The following is a 21,059-nucleotide window of genomic DNA, read 5'->3' as shown; positions in this document are numbered from 1 at the left end:
ACCTAATAACTGGTTGGGCCACCCTTGGCAGCAATAACTGCAATCAAGCGTTTGCGATAACTTGCAATGAGTCTTTTACAGCGCTCTGGAGGAATTTTGGCCCACTCATCTTTGCAAAATTGTTGTAATTCAGCTTTATTTGAGGGTTTTCTAGCGTGAACCGCCTTTTTAAGGTCATGCCATAGCATCTCAATTGGATTCAGGTCAGGACTTTGACTAGGCCACTCCAAAGTCTTCATTTTGTTTTTCTTCAGCCATTCAGAGGTGGATTTGCTGGTGTGTTTTGGGTCATTGTCCTGTTGCAGCACCCAAGATCGCTTCAGCTTGAGTTGACGAACAGATGGCCGGACATTCTCCTTCAGGATTTTTTGGTAGACAGTAGAATTCATGGTTCCATCTATCACAGCAAGCCTTCCAGGTCCTGAAGCAGCAAAACAACCCCAGACCATCACACTACCACCACCATATTTTACTGTTGGTATGATGTTCTTTTTCTGAAATGCTGTGTTCCTTTTACACCAGATGTAACGGGACATTTGCCTTCCAAAAAGTTCAACTTTTGACTCATCAGTCCACAATGTATTTTCCCAAAAGTCTTGGCAATCATTGAGATGTTTCTTAGCAAAATTGAGACGAGCCCTAATGTTCTTTTTGCTTAACAGTGGTTTGCGTCTTGGAAATCTGCCATGCAGGCCGTTTTTGCCCAGTCTCTTTCTTATGGTGGAGTCGTGAACACTGACCTTAATTGAGGCAAGTGAGGCCTGCAGTTCTTTAGACGTTGTCCTGGGGTCTTTTGTGACCTCTCGGATGAGTCGTCTCTGCGCTCTTGGGGTAATTTTGGTCGGCCGGCCACTCCTGGGAAGGTTCACCACTGTTCCATGTTTTTGCCATTTGTGGATAATGGCTCTCACTGTGGTTCGCTGGAGTCCCAAAGCTTTAGAAATGGCTTTATAACCTTTACCAGACTGATAGATCTCAATTACTTCTGTTCTCATTTGTTCCTGAATTTCTTTGGATATTGGCATGATGTCTAGCTTTTGAGGTGCTTTTGGTCTACTTCTCTGTGTTAGGCAGCTCCTATTTAAGTGATTTCTTGATTGAAACAGGTGTGGCAGTAATCAGGCCTGGGGGTGGCTACGGAAATTGAACTCAGGTGTGATACACCACAGTTAGGTTATTTTTTAACAAGGGGGCAATTACTTTTTCACACAGGGCCATGTAGGTTTGGATTTTTTTTCTCCCTAAATAATAAACACCATCATTTAAAAACTGCATTTTGTGTTTACTTGTGTTATATTTGACTAATGGTTAAATGTGTTTGATGATCAGAAACATTTTGTGTGACAAACATGCAAAAGAATAAGAAATCAGGAAGGGGGCAAATAGTTTTTCACACCACTGTATATTAAACATTTATATTATACATAACAATTTCACTGTAATTTGTACATGTGCCCACAATGACCCCAGTCATTGACCTATAACCTATACCAAATTTTTTATCAAAATGCGTATTGTTTTAATTACAATTTTTAACTTATGTTTTTTCAGCCAGCCTTTATATGACATTTACTCAGCTAAGTGTCCTCAGGGCCCCTCTCACATTAGTTCATAACAGTTTTAATTAATTATTCACTTTTTAACATGGTAGCATCATTTCGAGGTGACGGGGAAGGGGATTACAGAGAGGAGGTGAAGTCATTTGTGGAATGGTGTGATAAAAACAATCTGATACTGAATGTCAAAAAAACAAAAGAACTGGTGATCGACTTCAGAAAGAAACAGCTGATACACATCCCGGTCTACATTAAGAACACTGCTGTGGAAATTGTGCAGTCTACTAAGTTCCTGGGAGTTAATGTGACGAACAACCTCACCTGGTCCCTGCACACCTCCTCCGTCATCAAGAAAGCTCACCAGCGCTTGATCTTTCTGCGGAGGCTAAAGAGGGCCCATCTCAGTAAGTCAGTCCTCACCACTTTTTACAGAGGGACCATAGAGAGCGTGCTAACCAGCAGCAGCTCTCTGTGGCAGGAGAGCTGCAGCGCTTCGGACTGGAAAGCACTGAGGAAAGTGGTGAGGGCTGCGGAGAGGATCATTGGAGCCCCGTTGCCTAATGTACAAGATTTGGCAAAACAACGCTGTCTGGCCAGAGCTGTGCGGATTTCTAGAGACCCTACTTATCCTGCCTCTGAACTCTTTTCCCTCATGCCCTCAAGCAGAAGGTACCGCAGCCTGAAATGTAGAACTACCAGGTTTAAAAACAGTTTTTTTTTCTACTGCCGTTCGTCTTTTAAATGAAGCATTTTAGTATTTTATTGTAGGCTGATTTTAACTATGTGTTTTTATTAAAGTCTTGTGCATCGTATTTTCGTTCTGCAGCACATCTTGGATGTTCTGTTAAATGACAATTAAAATTGAATTGAATTGATTGAATTGAATTGATTGAATGTAGTAACACAATAGTACCTACACTAAATGGCTTGTGTGGGTTGACTGGAGTTCCCTGTTATTTGCTACCATGGGAACAGGAAGTAAATCATATAACTTGAGCATTTACATTTATTTATTTGGCGGACACCTTTATCCAAGGCAACTTACAACATTTATGATATAACTGATTTGGTTTTCTAATTGGAGCACAGGAAGGTCAAGTGATATGCTCATGGCCGCACAGCGTCAGTAATGGGGTTGAACCCATTGAAGTCCAAAGTCTTAAACAGTAAACCACACTGTCTGTCTACATAGTTACACATGTAAGAGTAGGTGCTACCTAGAGATAGATATGCGTGCACATCATGTGTTCCGTATTGGAAATGTTTTTGTTTTTTTTTCCCAATTTATGTGTCTGGCAAGCTGAAAGCTACATATGATCAAACAATGGGTTTTAGTTATACTTTAATAATCACTTTGTTGTCTTTATACCTCTTATCAAGTATATTCAGTAAATGCCATGTTTCAGAGATTTTCCTGCTCATATCCTTCAAGATTCAGGTATATTTATATGGGGAAAAAAGTTTTGGTAGAAATTTTGGATGTAGCACCTCCCATATAACCTTTTGATGGAGCGGTTCCACAAATTCAGAAAAGTGGAACTGATGGGATTAAAAAAGGAATAACTGAAATAGTCAGCAAACCAAATGTGAATAACCTCTTTTTTTGTTTATAGATACTTGCTTTTATGTTTCTTCTAAATCAAGTAATGAACTAATCTTGTTATTTGTAAGCTCATTAAGTGTACTCTGATCATACATATTTATTAGTAGCACCCCTGGTTAAAAAAAAAAAAAAAAAAAAAACAGTAAAAAGTGTCCTTTGGGAAATTAATAATAATACTAATAACACTACATTTTATTTATATAGAGCCTGTATCTTAATATCTCACTGAAAAAATAGGAAAAAATCAAATTTTTAATTGAAGCAAATTTATTCTGAGAAAAAATAATCCCTCATTTAAAAATATTTATTTTTACAAAATCACACGTGCCACAATTATTGGCATCCCTAGAAATCCTAACAAACTAAGTGTAACTGAAGCATTTTTTCCATTTATATTAAACTTTTTTTAAGTTGAACAAAGAAATGTAGAAACTTTTAAGCAGTAATCCAATTGCCTTCCTGTCACTGGGCTATAAATATAAGGTAGCAGACAAGCCAAATTATCTTATTCATTCATCATAATGGGAAAGATAAGAGAACACACAATTCAAATGACAGAAAAGTATGTTGATCATAAGTCAGGCAATGCCTATAAAAAATGCAACTCACCTGAAAATGCCCATATATGCAGTTAGGGCAATAATGTAAAAGTTCAAATCAACTGGAAGTATTACCAACTTGCTTAGAAGACAGGCAAAGTTTATTTTGCTCCAAAGACCAGTGAGCAGGGATGGTAAGAGAATTACCAGGGGGCTTTTTCTTTAAAATAGTGAGGATTCTTCTGACAGCAGTAAAGGGCTTCCTTGGCCTACCAGTCCCTCTGCGATTACTGAGCTCACCATTGCATTCTTTCTTTTAAATTATATTCTACAGTTGATTTACGTAATCCAAAGGTTTTGCTGCTGTCTCTAATGGTTGTATTCTTGTTTTTCCGCCTCATTATGGCTTTTTTGACTTTCACTGGTACAGCTCTTGTCCTCATGTTGAACAATGGCAACTACAGACTCCAAAGGTAATGTGTCTTTGTCCCAAGAATGACGAACTGCACTGTATGTCCACTTCAGCACAAAAATTGTTAAAGGAATGCAAAATCAAGCTTCTGTTATGGCTGTCTCAGTCCCTAAACCACATTGAAAACCTGTGGGGTAAACTGAAGAGGAGGACATAGGACCCTGAACAATCTGGAGAGATTCTGTAAAGAGAAATGGTCTCAGTTTCCCTTTCCTTCAACAGCCTTATAAGATGTTACTGTATAAAAGACGACTCCATACTGTTTTACTGACAAAGGGAGGTTGAACAAAGTTTTTAATGCAGGGTAGGGTTACGCAGCATAACATTACTGGAAAGGTACCAAAAAATAAAATTAAATGGTATGGTACCAGTATTTTGGAACTTTCAGTATTGGAAGTAAACATCAGTAATCCCAAACCACCCCACTTCCCTCACCACTTGCTATTGCAATTGTGGCAAAACATCCAATACATAGACTTCAGGAAAAGAAACTACACAAATTGATGTGATTGGATATCATGAAGGACTACAAATTGCTTCAACGTGATAGGGAGTTCACTTGGGTTAAAACCACCCCAGTTGCTTTGACATAGTGTGGACTTCACGGCTATCAAAAGGATAGTGGTATGTAAGTCCAGTGCGATGGCATGGAGTAAGGCTGGAGTCACTTTTGGAGCTATCCATTATTTGCTTCTGAACTGTTTTAGTACTGATCCAACACTAATGCAGAGTTGCTGGGGTGCCAGTAATTGTATATCACATAATCTGTAAATATTGGTGTGACAATAATGAAGCTTTAAAAGTGAGGGAACAAGAATTAATGTTTTTATGCTACAAGCACATTCAAAACCATACATACAGACAGCAGAAATAAAAAGTCCGACCCAAGTGGATATGGAGGTCAAACTTATTCACTTGCCACACTTGTATTTCAAATTCTGATGTAGAAAAAGGTCACAGAGAAAAACAGTAAAAAGGAAAGATATAAACAGTAAAATGTTTTTCAGTATATACATTGTTTACTATTTCTGATAGATTTTGCTGAATAGACTTTCAGCAAAAACATATTAATATTGATGCATGTAGTTTTCCAATACAGAAGATGAAAATTTCATCAGTTTCATTTAATAACCCAAAACAAAATATCTATAGTCAGAGCACTGACGCATTAAAATATTCAAATTCAATTTCCTTTTTTTTTTTTTTTATAAAAAAAATGCCACTACATAATATGCAATATATTGATCCAATTAAAAGGAAACATGTTTCACATCAACACATGTAGTAAAACAAATTTAGCCACTGTATTAAGGAATTCACTATAAGATACGTGCAGTATCTTGAAAAACGGCCTCAAGTCCAAAACACATTTTAAGAATCAATTGTTTAAACTATACAAGCAGGTTGTGAGAAACTGATGACTCTCCTGTAAGCACTATGGAAAGGCTGGACAAGGGGCCAGTTCATCAGAGGACAAACACACACGCATGCACTTACCCCACAATAACTTATTCCAGGCCAATTTAGTATTTCCAATTGATCTAACAAAATGGCCTTTGAGGATTTCACAAACTCCAGAATACTGTTGGTCAAATGACCTGGGAAAAAAAGCTGCTGGTAATATGGTATAAGGAAGAAAAACAGTATGACATTCTAATTAACTTATGCTGTCGCTGTCTGCTTAGGAATTGTGCTCCTGTGATAAAACCTTTATGTATTCAGCTGTACTAAGTATCTTTAAAGTATTTTAGTAAAATATTTGCTATAGAAAGGTGCAACAATAAATAAAGGTTTATGTTGGATCCAACTTCACACTAGGTCTTTATACCTTTAGGTTCCACAGTTGGAGTGTATGTGGTTAAAAGGGATAGATCATTTATGTCAAGGTAAAAGGATGTGCTGTTATTAGAATGTTTTAGATTTTGATTTGATTGCTTACAGTAGGGTGGCTGGTAAGGTCCGTTAAAAAATATACTGTAAATCAATAAATAAAGGTAGTATAGCACAATGAAAAAGCAATGTTTTGAGATAAAAGGTAAAAAGGTCAAAAGCACACCAGTGGAAGAAAACAGTCAGAGAAACTCACAAATTGACTCAGTGACTCAGAAAAAAAATGACCTACTCAATATTAAGGCCAATTAAGCTCAAATACTGTAAGTCTCAGGTAATGGTGAAATTATAGTTCTTGTTGCCAGGCAGGGTCAGGTCAGGGCCTTTGCCAGTAGTGAGGGTGAAGGGGGCACAATACGCAGTTACAATTCAAGAAGAGTCTCTAACAACCAAGCATGGAATGCTTTCCATTACTTAAATAAAGCTAGACTGTGAAACAAATTTAGAAAAATTATTTTAGCAAACATTATGTGAAAGCTCTTATTTTAGTTACATCACTGTCTGGCATGCTTGTGTTAAGGTAGGAAAAAGGCAGAAGAATGAGAAAAAAGGTAAAGGTAAAACTGTGTGGATGTAGAGGTGGTGCACTCTTTCATGTACTTGAGGACCACATCAACGACAGGTTGGACTGGTCTTGCAACACAGAGGACCTAAATAAGAAAGGGCAGAGAAGGTTCTTTTTCCTTAGGAGACTGCGTTCTTTTAATGTGGGTAATGACATCCTTCACATGGTCTGCAACTCTGATGGCCACTGTGGTTGTCTATGCTGTGGTGTACTGGGTAACATCAATTCAAAAGGGGCACACCGAATCAACAAACTAATTAAAAGAGCAGACAGCAGACTGTATGTTTAGGCCATTCTGTGTGTGTGTTCATTTATTTATTTTATGGGCTTCTGTAAAAAGTTAAATTTCATCCCTGAGGACAAATCAAGTTAGCTTTGCACATTACAACAGGTTATTGAAACTACCAAAGATCAAAATGAGCACTGTGTGAAAAAATTCAATCAGTGCAAGAGGGGGAAAAAAAAAAAAAAAAAAAAGAATAAGGGCAGTAGTTCATACTCATGAAAGAGTGGCTAAATTAAAGTACATCTGTTTATACCTGAATTAACATGCACCATGATCGGATGGAACTTACCTACATTAAAAAACTAGGTGTAAATGCGCTAGTGATCTTTGATGCTTGCCTACAGAGTAGTCATTGGGTCAGCACCTCAATGTACTTATGAACCAATTGAAAGCCCTACCATTCTGTGAATATGTCAAATTGTTAATTATTTTTTTTGCTCTACGGATATCTGTCATAATGCTAATTGATATTTTTTTGTTATGCCAGCTTTATAGATTTTCATTATAGATTTTCATCAACGTTTGTATTCTGTACTGCTACACTTCTTCAAAACAGTACTTAAGACTGATCTTACCCGGTTATGTCAACCTCCTTTGTAAATTGCTTTGGATAAAAGCATCTGCTAAAAAAATAAATGTAAATGTTAATGTAATTGGTAATGGATCATACAGACCACATTTGTAGTTGGTCAGAAATGGATAATGGTCATGTTTAACTTTAGTGGAACTGCAAATACATTTTAGATCCAAATACAGCAATAACGTCAGAAAAAAAGACAAAAGAATGGTGTACGGCAGTGGCACCAGTCAAGTAAGCTGATAAAGAATGGAAAGCTCTGATACCTGTGAAGCTTTAAAAAAGAAAAAAAAAAAGACCGCAGCAACAGCAACAGCTTATGTGAAGCTGAGCTACCATCTTCTTCATCCATCCATCCATCCATTTTCCAACCCGCTGAATCCAAACACAGGGTCACGGGGGTCTGCTGGAGCCAATCCCAGCCAACACAGGGCACAAGGCAGGAAACAATCCTGGGCAGGGTGCATCTTCTTCATGTGACTGTCAAATCTTAGGCATTATACTAGAACATTTAAGTTCTCCATTGCAGGTTAGCAAGTCACCTTCTTTTCACTTTTTCTTATTGGGTCATTACAAGCAGCCAGTGTTCTTACTCAAAACAGGTTTGAAGGTGCGGTGCACTGTGCTGTGCAGATACATGCACATTGACAAAGGAGATTCATTTTAATGGCAAGTATAAATGTAATCAGGCTAAATCATAAACAGTCATCAATATGTGAAACACATGTTACAGGGGGTCTTTAAGATAAGTAATATCATAAGGTCATATGTAACATCTTTTGAATATTGATTATGTGGACCACTTTAAAAAGGTGCAAGGGCTGAATCTGTGATGTGGGCCTTTAGTTTAACATCTTTGACCTTTTGCACCTCAGTGTACAATTGTACACTGGCTACACCATGAAGAACTCCAATATTTAAATAAAAGCAAGTGAATACACTACCAAACATTTAATACAATGCAATTATTTGTGCAATGGCTCATGAAAACAAAATTCAAGTAATATATTTAGGCAAGCGAGTGGATTCAATTTTAAAATTCATATGTTAGTAAAAAGGGCAACAAGATGCATAATAAACTACTGATTTCAACTGGAAAGAAAAAAATACCTTTTAATTAGAGGTAACACATTAAAGAATTTTAGAACAAGTAAACAAAGGTGGCAGAATGGAGCATTAAATGCTGATACCACTAGCTTTTATAGATAGATAGATAGAGTTTAGCAAGATTCTCTCACTCACATTGATCAAAATAGCCTCTACATATGTAAGTCTCAGGAAAAATGCATGGATCCTGAAAGTGCTGTTGGCATGCTTTACCCAACATGACACTTGCTTCAGGTTTTATTAAAATGAAGCTAACTGTTGTGTCCAAATGCCCAGTTTCCACCAGATAAACACCATGTCATTCATTGCAGTGCTATGTCACTGAAAACTGAATGCAACAGAAGCCACTGTGAAGACAGTGCATGATTTCACATAGTGCAAGCCAGGTGTAATCATTTTTCCTTCACCTCGGATGAAAAGCTGCTTCTTTATTTTTGAGACCATTCAATCTCCAGACAACTTTCACATAGTTAATCTAAACAAGTTAAATTGCCTCTGTCTGTGTAAACTCTGGATGTTGTCAAAGGTTTACAGTTGTTATTTTAGTCTATTAAGATTGGTTCACTCAAGTTAATGTCAGAACATCTGAGGAAGGAAGATTGCAATGTTTTGCATGCTTATTTGAGGCGCATTATGGCTTTGTTTGCACATAAGCATATGTAGTAGAGATCATAAAAGATCTTATTCTACGAAAACTGCTGGGTCAGGTTTTCAATGACAATGATTCTGGCTGTTGTTTACACAATGACACCCCAAAGGAAATGTACAAGTAATTTCTTAATTAGTAGTATAATGTATGACTGTATAATGTTAGTTCATAAAACAATATACAAGCTTCTTGTTAAATTCAAAACCAATGTGTAAATCATTTTTAAACATAAGGTCATACAGAACTTATTACGACTATAATCCACAGTGTACATTCTCATCTGAAGATGTAGGCCTGCCTGAAATGCCAAGGATAAATAAAAGCACTATAGAAGGCACTCATTTTACTTAAATGGTGACCAAAATGTGTTATTATTTAACGCCCAATATTACAAATTCCCTGATGATATCAATATTCAAATCAGACTTATTATTATTTCAGCATAGCACACACTTGTTGGAGCTTTAGTACTATATTTTAACTACACTGCAAGTAGAATTAGAGTATAGTATATTAGGCTTATAACCAAAAGTGTACTACAGTATATAAAAACAGACTATTCCATAATGTATTCTTATAGAACACTAGCTAAAAGGAGGTGGGAAAATGGGTGGGTGAAACAGCTTCTTTAAACCAAAAGCACTGAAAGTAAATATGTTTTTGTTTTTACTTCACACTGCTTGACAGTATTCGGGGTTGAGTATAGAAGAAAAATTCAGTAATTTTCCTTTTTCAAAAAATAAAATGTATTTATGCTGTAAGTATAACATTTCGGCAATAACACAGGATCTTCTTTGGACAATGCACCACTAATCTAATGACGTTCCTTAATCTGTAAGTATGGAATAATATGTATCCTAACTAAGTATTTTACATAACAGGAAGTAAACAGTAAGTACTCACCCGCCCACCCCATCCATCGTCTTCACTGGCCCTCTTCCTCCATCCACCTCGACTCATAGTGAATCCTCTATGGGAAGAACAAGAAAACATTGTATGAATGTCACAGAAGTGGTTATACTTTAACAGTTAACCCTGCCAACAAAAGAAACCAAAAGATACTCAGAAGCAAAGGATTTGACATAAAGAATTTGACAAGGAAAAGACAAACCAGTGCAGATCCTAACCATCAAACATTATGTAAAAAAAAAAATGGACAAGAATTCCATAAAGTATATTATAAAAAAGAGTCATGGAAACTGGTGAACATATGCCATACAGAAAACCCTGGGATTATTTTACTGTGGCCTACACAGATCCATTCTTATGTTATTTAAATTTAAAACAGAAATTATAAAGCACAGAATAAAAACACACACTGTCACAGCAGGGGGATGAACACCATAGTTTGTGCTCTGTCCACTCACCTGCTTGCTCACTGTGCTGTCACCACACACTGCCAGCAGATAACTTACCCAGGCATCCCAGCTAACTTTTGTAATAGGCAGCTGTCATCATCTGCTCTGCCATTACAAGCTACCAATTGCCAGTAACTATCTTCCACTTGCATGAGCCGATGGCCAGTTTGTGAAAGAACAACTGACAACAGATCATGCCACATCACCTACTGCTACCATGTATTACTGTATTTCACAGTGCAAAAACAGTAGTGAGCAAAGTGATAGGGAATCAGTGCCTTTAAATGCATTTACAGTAAATCTGCTACAATATACGACTTACACATATTGCTAATCTGGGCATGAGCATTGCTAAAAGAAAAGGGAATGAAATAGGCCAGCAAAATTGCCAGGTTATATGTAAATGATTATAGAACAGTATGTACAGCTTGGCTTCATAATAGAAAACACCTTTGAGAGTGTCAGTTTAATATTATTTCTAACTGCTTTAGACCCAGGTGCATTCCCCAAAGCCAGTTTGGACACTGGACGATGTTTTATTAAATGGTGGTTTTAAATAAATATGTTGCATGCTACAATTTATGAACTGAACTAATTCTTAAATAAATCATGGTTTGTTGGTTTGTCAATCACTATAACCTACTAGGGGAGGCATTTAGATTTCTGAATGAACACTCAGGGCCCATACTTGGCTTGATGCATGACTTCTGAAAGTCTTCCATGTTAAACGTTTCAGTTAAAATGCTTTCATTCTCAAGATTTTACCACTACTGCTAACATGATAAAGATTAACTGTATGACTTGGAAAAAATGTAATTTTAATAGAAATTTCAGAATTTTCTCATGAGTTACATTCACCTTATTACATAGCTGGTAATTGATGCCCCCTTTTTTAATATATGACTCTAGTTAGTTAGTTGTACCAATAAGAAATTACTGGCTTATAGTCAAAAATAGACAGACAGACAGACAGATGAAAATGACTTTTCACATATCACAAAGTTTTGTATAGTATTTCTAATGTTTTACTATAAATAAAACTACCACAAAATAAATACACTTTGCTTTATAAGTGTCTTTCTATAGTGAACACCAGACCAAGACACTTTGTAAGTATGGCATTTCTGTACCGTACTATTCCAAAGCAAAGAAGTTAAACTTGTCATCTCTGATGGATCTATTCATGCAATTCGGATTCAGCTAAAATAATGGAAGTGTGAAAAATGTGCTGAACTTTCCATTTTATACTTCAGAATATTTTTGCATATTTAAAGTTTAATGTTTTTGATTGTGTTTTTGACTTTTTATAAGTCACTTTTTCTGCATTAGTTTGTTAATTTTCTTTGCTGTTTCAGAAAATCATTGCTCATGTTTTTGCCAACTTTTTCATGGATATTATATTTTCTTCTGTGTTAATTCCTACTTGCAGGATTAAAATGGCAACACCACATGTAATTGGTAAAAGTGTAATAAAATTTGGAAGATGATATTATTGTCTTTTGGCACAAGTCCTCTGCAGTCCAACAGGATACACTAAATTGTTTAATCTGATAATTATAGATAAACTGAAATTACTAGGCCAAAACAGCAGAAGAATGTACAGGTAGTTCACTCTAACTGCTTGAGAAAGAAAGATGAGATGACACTTATCTAAAGTTCTATTACACCAGGCAAAACTGACATCTTTGTAGAAAAATTCCTGTATCATACGGATACCTATAAGGCAAGTTCTTCAGCCCCTTCCACCAATTATTATGTGACTGAACAAATCACTTAATCCATTCTAATTGTGCAAAGTTCCTTTAAACAACAGTACTATAAAGAGTAAAGTGCAGAGGAATGGCACTGTTTAAAATAAACTATTTTTTTGAGTGTAAATAATTTCTACTACACATTTAGACCTCTGTATCTGGTCTTGCGGTTCCCTAAGACAATACATGGTCTAAAGTGTACATATTACTTTACTATATATATTATTGATTTATTGGTTAGCGTAGATATTATTGTATTATTGTTTTTAAAATACTGGCATCTGTATTATCCAGGTAGACTAGGTCTATCCTAAATAAATTACCTCAGATGGGACAGAAATTCAAGTGAAAATGTTAATACAGTTCAAAATTAATCTTTCTATGCTCACCACATAAAATTGTACTGTTTACCATTCAGAAATTCTATAAAATCCTATGTGATTTACATTCAATATTACAGTTTAATTAGACTAAATAATTATTTAAAGTAATTATTTAAAGACTGCATGTTGGTTTATTCTAGGCAAATCTGGTTGAATGGTTGTGAAAATCAAATTTAAGGTAAAAAAGTAAGAACTTCCTACACATTACAAGTCCTACATGCAATATAATCCAGTAACAAAAGTAATCCTACAAAGAACAGCTAACAATAAAATAGGATATGTTAAAAAAAATAATGCATTGCATAAATTTTAGCAAGCTCATGTGGTCAAACAGGGTCAAAAAAACTTTATTTGAATTACAATTTGTACAATTTCAACTGCACTATGCAGTTTCCATTATTGTTAGATTGAAATAGCCACCAATTTATCTAAAATATACAGTGCATCCGGAAAGTATTCACAGCACATCACTTTTTCCATCTTTTGTTATGTTACAGCCTTATTCCAAAATGGATTAAATTCATTTTTTTCCTCAGAATTCTACACACAACACCCCATAATGACAACATGAAAAAAGTTTACTTGAGGTTTTTGCAAATTTATTAAAAATAAAAAAAACTGAGAAATCACATGTATATAAGTATTCACAGCCTTTGCCATGAAGCTCAAAATTGTGAATACTTTATATTTAAAATTTGACATCTTGTTACGTAGGGAAATATCCAAATCTGGACTAGAAAAAAAATCATTAAAAACATCTCTGTATCTGTCTGTCCGATTGCTATGTCTCTGTTATGTGCCATTTGGTATGGGATTTGTAAAAGCAATGCTATTGTTTGTAATGCGTCATCTGTTGGAATGAAGCATGCCATGCATTTTACTATTTCATACCCTACAAAATAAATTTCAATATACGGTGTACTGCAAATGTTAATGCTGAGTATGTCCAACAGAGATAATCTGATGGATAGACAGAAATCAGCTTACCCACTTTAATAAATTGTCAAGTGTCTATGTATCTGTATGTTCATCCAGTTGCTTTTTTGTCTCATGATTATTCCTCATATATTATATACTAGCAAAATACCCGCGCTTCGCAGTGGCGAAGCAAGCTTATGTAAAGGAGTGAGAGAGACTTTACCACCGTTACAGCACAAACCAGGAGACTCGCATTTCCACCTATGAGCTTGAAAATACTCATAGTGAACATCCATGGATAGTACTGTTTTGTCAGATTCATAATGAATGTTTGGGTCATACGCAAATCCACAATTGGCTTTTTTGAGCCAAACCTGTTGTTTTCGTATGAGCCGCTTTTCATTATTGGGATCGTACCTAGAAACAGAAGCTCTATTAACTTGTGGATTTGCCTGCGAATATTTAGCGGCAGCGTGTCTATGAACTTGTGGATTTGCCTGCGAGTATTTAGCAGCAGCGTCTCTATTAACTTGTGGATTTGCCTGCGGGTATTTAGTGACATCGTCTCTATGAACTTGTGGATTTGCCTATGAGTATTTAGCGGCAGCGTCTCTATTAACTTGTGGATTTGCCTGCGAGTATTTAGTGACAGCGTCTCTATGAACTTGTGGATTTGCCTGCGAGTATTTGGCGGCAGCGTCACAAAGTTGTTTCCGTCTATCTGCATCAGAAAATGTACCACGACGTCTGACACGCCTCCTTTTTACTGTTTTCTCACAGCTTGGATTGCTGCTGTCATAATCGGTTTGAGTTTCATGGTTTGTTTCAATTACGTCAGTATTTGCAGGACTTGTGTTGAACTTAACTTTTGTAAGTAACCTGTAAGGAATGAGCCTGCCAAATTTCAGCCTTCTACCTACACGGAAAGTTGGAGAATTAGTGATGAGTGAGTCAGTGAGGGCTTTGACTTTTATTAGTATAGATATATAAATAAACCAGAGTCAAATTTGACACATAAACTATTCAGTACATTAAAATTTCCATCAGATCCCCACTTGACCTAGATTACTACAAGACTAATCTTCATTTTTATGTAATTGTGAACATCAACTAAAAGTACTTTATACATGCAGAACATTAGTCTAAATGTTTGTGCAGGCAAGTAAAATTACTTGCTCAATCTATTGTGGGAATATATTCTGCCAAGGACAGATTTAATCTGCAATATTATAGGTGCCGACTCAATCAACAAACTTGTGAATTTATAGACGTTCACTGCTGCTTGATGTCTTAATGTATATGTGTGACAGGTACCTCAATCACACGTTTCTTTCAGTTTGCTTTAAGGTGGCACTTTAGTGGTAAAGTGCATTGCCCAGAGTTATCAGCATAATGGTGAACAACCAGAGGCATACCTCTTAATAAGAATTTATCCGGAGACATTAGAAACATGATTCTCTCAATTACTAACTCTGATATTGCTAATGTAATATTGTACTTTCCCTAATGGTACCTCATAACAGACACATACAGAAATTAAAAAATTACAGTTATCTACAGCTTTAAAAATAGTGTTAGTAAATGCTGACTGCATATTCTAAAGGATATATCCACTCACAGTCTGGTGATCATTACCATAAATTCACTGACAGTATGCCAAGTCAAATTAACATTTAGAGACATCTCAAAATGTATTTAAAGATATTTTCAAATGCATTTTAAGATATTTTAAAATGAATTATAGGTATTTATTAATATTTCAAGATATCTTAAATATATGTCAAATGCATTTCAAAATATCTTAAATGTATTTTGAGACACCTTGATGTAACTCTATGCATTTTATTATATCTCAAATACATTAACTTTGCATGCATTGTGAGATAATAAAATGCAATTTAAGATATCTCAAAATGAATTCCTCTAAAATGTCCTAGCTTTTAATACGACTTCCTGTCAGATCTGTTGAAATGTGTTTGAGCGATACTGACCATTATTATTATTATTTTCAAATTTTATATGTTCATGTAGGTGGTACACAATTGTCATACAAAGATAATCTTCAGGGTCATTTCTAACATCATATATTAGATAATTAAAAAATAAATATCATAAAAGACACTTAAATCAACCATACAACAAAATAAAGAACAGTCTTTTTTTTTTTTTAGTTTCTCAGCTTTCCTTTATATATACAATAATGAGCATATATCCAGATTTGTTGCACCATTGAACTACACTGTCTAGCGATAAATGTTCCATTTACTTTTCTTCAACTTCTAGAGAGGCACCTTCTCACAAGCATTTTTCACTCTCCCTTTTGCTTCTATCTTTTGTCTTTCCCACTGTTTGAACTTTAATTCAAGGAAAAAGTTAGTTTTACAAGTAAAAGTTAGCAAAATAATTTTAGCATTTCTTGCAAGGTGATAATGTAAATGAAGACAATATATCAGTTAATTCATTTTTCTTGGCATAAGTCATGAGTGCATAATTCTCTGCCCCAAAAGTCCTTGACATGACTTTGAAGATAATACAGAACACAACCTCTAGCCTGACTCTTTCTCAGATGAAGAAGAAATCCTTGGAGCCAGTGAAAGGAAGACATTTTTGTTGAAATCATTCAAACATTCTGATCCTCATCACACAACCATTATTGCTAGGGAAAGACAGCAACACATACTATGGTAAGGAACACCTCAGAGCATGTGCCAACGAGCTGGCTGATGTTCTCTGCTCCATCTTCAACCATTCCCTCAGTTAGAGCATCATTCTGCCCTTCTTTAAAACTACTATCATCGTATCCCTTGCTAAAAAAAGCCCACCCACCTTCCTGAATGATTACAGGACGGTAGCACTCACTCCAATCATCATGAAGTGTTTTTGAAAGAGTGGTGCTGGCCCACATTCAGAGCAGCATACCAGACACTCTGGAACCCCTGCAGTATGCCTACCAGCCCAAAAGGTCCACCTCAGATGCTATCACGGCCGCACTACATTATTCCCTCTCCCATCTGGAGAACAAAGACTCCTACATCAGGATGCTCTTTGTTGACTACAGCTCCGCCTTTAACACGGATATCCCCCAAAAACTCACCCATAAACTGTCTGCACTTGGCCTGCACCCCACCCTCTGTGACTGGCTCCTAGACTTTCTGACTGGCAGGCCCCAGTCTGTCAGGATTGGTAATAGGATTTCAGCCACCATTATCATAAACACAGGCACCCCACTGGGATGCGTCCTCAGCCCCATCCCCTACACCCTGTTCACCCACGACTGTGTCACTTCCCACAAAGATAACATCATCCTAAAGTTCGCAGACGACACCGCAGTGATTGGACGCATCACTGGAGGGGACGAGGTGGCCTACAGGAGGGAGGTGGACAGTCTGGCATCATGGTGTGAGGATAACAACCTCACCCTCAACACAGACAAGACAAAGGAGATGATAGTGGACATGAGGAAGAAGAGGAGACCTCACCGGCCACTGATCATCCGAGGGCTTGAAGTGGAGAGGGTGAGCAGCATTAAATACCTGGGCGTCTACATCAGTGAGGACCTCACTTGGACACTTAACACCACACACCTAGTCAAGAGGGTTCAACAGTGGCTGTACTTTCCGAGAAGGCTGAGGAAGTTTGGTATGTCGACTAAGATCCTCTGCAACTTTTACAGCTGCATTGTTGAGAGCATCTTGACCAGCTGCATCACCGTGTAGTACGGCAAAAGTACTGCTATGGACCGCAAACGCCTGAAGAGAGGTAAAGACTGCTGAGAAGATCACCAGGACCCCACTGCCCTCTCTGCAGAGCATCTACAACTGCAGAGGCCGAAGGAGAACTGCCTTGATTCTCAGGGACCCCCACCCACCCCCAACACGAACTGTTCACACTTCTACCCTCAGGCAGGAGGTATAGAAGTATGAAATGCAGGATTTCCAGGCTAAAGAACTCTTTCTTTCCCAAGGCCATTAGACTCCTAAATAACTGACTGGAGTTTATAACCGTGGTCCACCTCATTCTGTCTACCTCACACAACTGTATTTGACTTGTCCATCACACACCTACTTGCACAATTACACTTTATACTTCTATTCTGTTTTTATACTTTATGCTGCCTCTGTTACTTATTATCTATATGCTACTTATTATTTATGTTTATCTTTATACATTGCTTTTGTCATTTGGTGTGGACAGCAAAGAAAGAATTTCACTGTACAGGAAAACATGTTTCCTTACTGTGCACATGATAATAAACTTTGAACTTGAACTTAATATACCAACTCTTGTTGACACCCACCATATGTTGAGGCTATACACAAGTATGGATAAGAATGGATTATATACACCAGTATGCCTACATGGTGCAGTTTTTTTTTTTTGTACCATAATGTCTGAGAAGACAATTCACACTTTCACCCAAGTTTTCACATTTGACAACAGAGTTTTGAGACCTGCATGACATGCTACATATCATGTTTGAAACAAATGGGTAGAACAGCTGCCACATCCTTAACGTTCCATGCCTCAAGTCACAGTGGATGAATAACGTGTTCTCTTTAGAGGTAAATTATCATTTTCATGTCAGTGAGTCCTCCTGCTGTTAGTTTTGTTGTTTATATACAACTACAATGTTATTGTTTTTGATATGCTGGAGTGGGATCAAGCCTGCTGTTTGTTGAAAGAAGCGGAGAGATTGCAGGTTCCAGGAGTCTTACTGCAGAAGTAATGTATGTTAGTGGAGGAGGGTCTGTGACTAACGTATGTTCATTTGTTGTTAAACATAACATATTTGAAAGTATACAAAACAGAATAGTTCCCAATAATTACCAAAAAAAGTTCCCCGTCTACTAATTTTAATAGTGAAAAACTAGTAATTCATTAAGATTATACATTAACTAAGAACTTTGAAAATAATTCATTTATTAAATAACAGGAATAGTAAAGGCAACAACTGAGAGATTTTAATTCCAGATAAAGATATGCAGAAGCAAAAGAGGCTCTTCGGGTCTGGATAAACCGTAACCTAAGCTCAGTGTGCTGTACATTATACCTCTAAGTAACTTGTTCAGCACACAAAAGGGGGAAAAAATTCAAGAATAAGAGCCAAATGATAAAAATGGGACATTTCAATATGAATCAGCATAATTTAGAAGAAGCTGCAGCAAACAGCCTTCTTGACCACAAGAGGGCAGAGCTAAGCATGTGAACTTAGCGTGCGTATTCCAATGTGAAGTGTTCAACTGTGTGCAGTAGCTGAACAACAAGGCAGATCTTGAGGAGTCACACAAATTGTTACAGACGGTGAGAAAACTTTAAAATGATCAGAGTAATGAAGGTTATAATATATAATACTGTACATATAAAAGTATGTTACATGATAACTACTATATTTTTCTGTGTTGTATTCTACTTAAATGTTCAGTGGAAACATGTAAGTAGGAATTTCAGTGTGCTATGTACACATGACAACAATAAACTTGATTTGACTTGTACACAGTTATCCACCATGATCCAGTTTGGCTAACACTATTATAGAGGTTACCAGTGGGAGACAACTTATTTCTTAACTAAATTGTGCTTTGTCCCCTGTTTTATTTAAACATAGAAATGCAAATTCTATATTATGCATCACATTAAACCTGCAATTTCGAATTAAAATAAAAAAAAATTCTTGAAAGATGTCATACCTTAAATTACGTACCTGTTATGTACACAATAGATCACAGTAGTACAATTCAATATCAAAAAGGACTGATACTATTGATCATCACTTTTTATATTACAGTTGCTACCATGCACAATCATAAAGGCATAATAAGATAAAAAAGCAGGTAACACTTGTCTCAAAGGGTAATTTTAGTATTTACAAAAGCCCAATAAATAAATAAATAAAATTTAGGTTACCTAATTTGGCATCTGGAACACAAGCAGCTTGTTTGATGCAAGGGTAAACGGGCAGTGTCACATTTTGAGCATCACAGTTTCAAATACAGTGGTGTGAAAAACTATTTGCCCCCTTCCTGATTTCTTATTCTTTTGCATGTTTGTCACACAAAATGTTTCTGATTATCAAACACATTTAACCATTAGTCAAATATAACACAAGTAAACACAAAATGCAGTTTTTAAATGATGGTGTTTATTATTTAGGGAGAAAAAAAATCCAAACCTACATGGCCCTGTGTGAAAAAGTAATTGCCCCCTTGTTAAAAAATAACCTAACTGTGGTGTATCACACCTGAGTTCAATTTCCGTAGCCACCCCCAGGCCTGATTACTGCCACACCTGTTTCAATCAAGAAATCACTTAAATAGGAGCTGCCTGACACAGAGAAGTAGACCAAAAGCACCTCAAAAGCTAGACATCATGCCAAGATCCAAAGAAATTCAGGAACAAATGAGAACAGAAGTAATTGAGATCTATCAGTCTGGTAAAGGTTATAAAGCCATTTCTAAAGCTTTGGGACTCCAGCGAACCACAGTGAGAGCCATTATCCACAAATGGCAAAAACATGGAACAGTGGTGAACCTTCCCAGGAGTGGCCGGCCGACCAAAATTACCCCAAGAGCGCAGAGACGACTCATCCGAGAGGTCACAAAAGACCCCAGGACAACGTCTAAAGAACTGCAGGTCTCACTTGCCTCAATTAAGGTCAGTGTTCACGACTCCACCATAAGAAAGAGACTGGGCAAAACGGCCTGCATGGCAGATTTCCAAGACGCAAACCACTGTTAAGCAAAAGAACATTAGGGCTCGTCTCAATTTTGCTAAGAAACATCTCAATGATTGCCAAGACTTTTGGGAAAATACTTTGTGAACTGATGAGTCAAAAGTTGAACTTTTTGGAAGGCAAATGTCCCGTTACATCTGGCGTAAAAGGAACACAGCATTTCAGAAAAGGAACACCATACCAACAGTAAAATATGGTGGTGGTAGTGTGATGGTCTGGGGTTGTTTTGCTGCTTCAGGACCTGGAAGGCTTGCTGTGATAGATGGAACCATGAATTCTACTGTCTACCAAAAAAATCCTGAAGGAGAATGTCCGGCCATCTGTTCGTCAACTCAAGCTGAAGCGATCTTGGGTGCTGCAACAGGACAATGACCCAAAACACACCAGCAAATCCACCTCTGAATGGCTGAAGAAAAACAAAATGAAGGACTTTGGAGTGGCCCTAGTCAAAGTCCTGACCTGAATCCAATTGAGATGCTATGGCATGACCTTAAAAAGGCGGTTCATGCTAGAAAACCCTCAAATAAAGCTGAATTACAACAATTTTGCAAAGATGAGTGGGCCAAAATTCCTCCAGAGCGCTGTAAAAGACTCATTGCAAGTTATCGCAAACGCTTGATTGCAGTTATTGCTGCTAAGGGTGGCCCAACCAGTTATTAGGTTCAGGGGGGCAAT

The 21,059-nt window shown here is 36.8% G+C and overlaps 1 protein-coding gene across 1 annotated transcript in view; it reads right to left on the bottom strand.

Annotated features, from left to right (window-relative positions):
- The window catches only part of rev1 (REV1 DNA directed polymerase), a 225,400-nt gene that overhangs the window by 105,451 nt on the left and 98,890 nt on the right, over positions 1-21,059 (bottom strand). Inside the window, exon 2 of the mRNA XM_028800617.2 lies at positions 10,148-10,214. Within this exon, the coding sequence (XP_028656450.2) occupies positions 10,148-10,204 (57 nt within the window). The 5' untranslated portion in view covers positions 10,205-10,214. The remainder of the gene's footprint in view (positions 1-10,147; positions 10,215-21,059) is intronic.

Source organism: Erpetoichthys calabaricus, chromosome 4 (genome assembly GCF_900747795.2).
Source record: "Erpetoichthys calabaricus chromosome 4, fErpCal1.3, whole genome shotgun sequence".
In the NCBI taxonomy this organism is placed as follows: domain Eukaryota; kingdom Metazoa; phylum Chordata; class Cladistia; order Polypteriformes; family Polypteridae; genus Erpetoichthys; species Erpetoichthys calabaricus.
The sequence above is the reverse complement of the archived record's forward strand: the minus strand, read 5'-3'. Positions and strand labels throughout refer to the sequence as shown.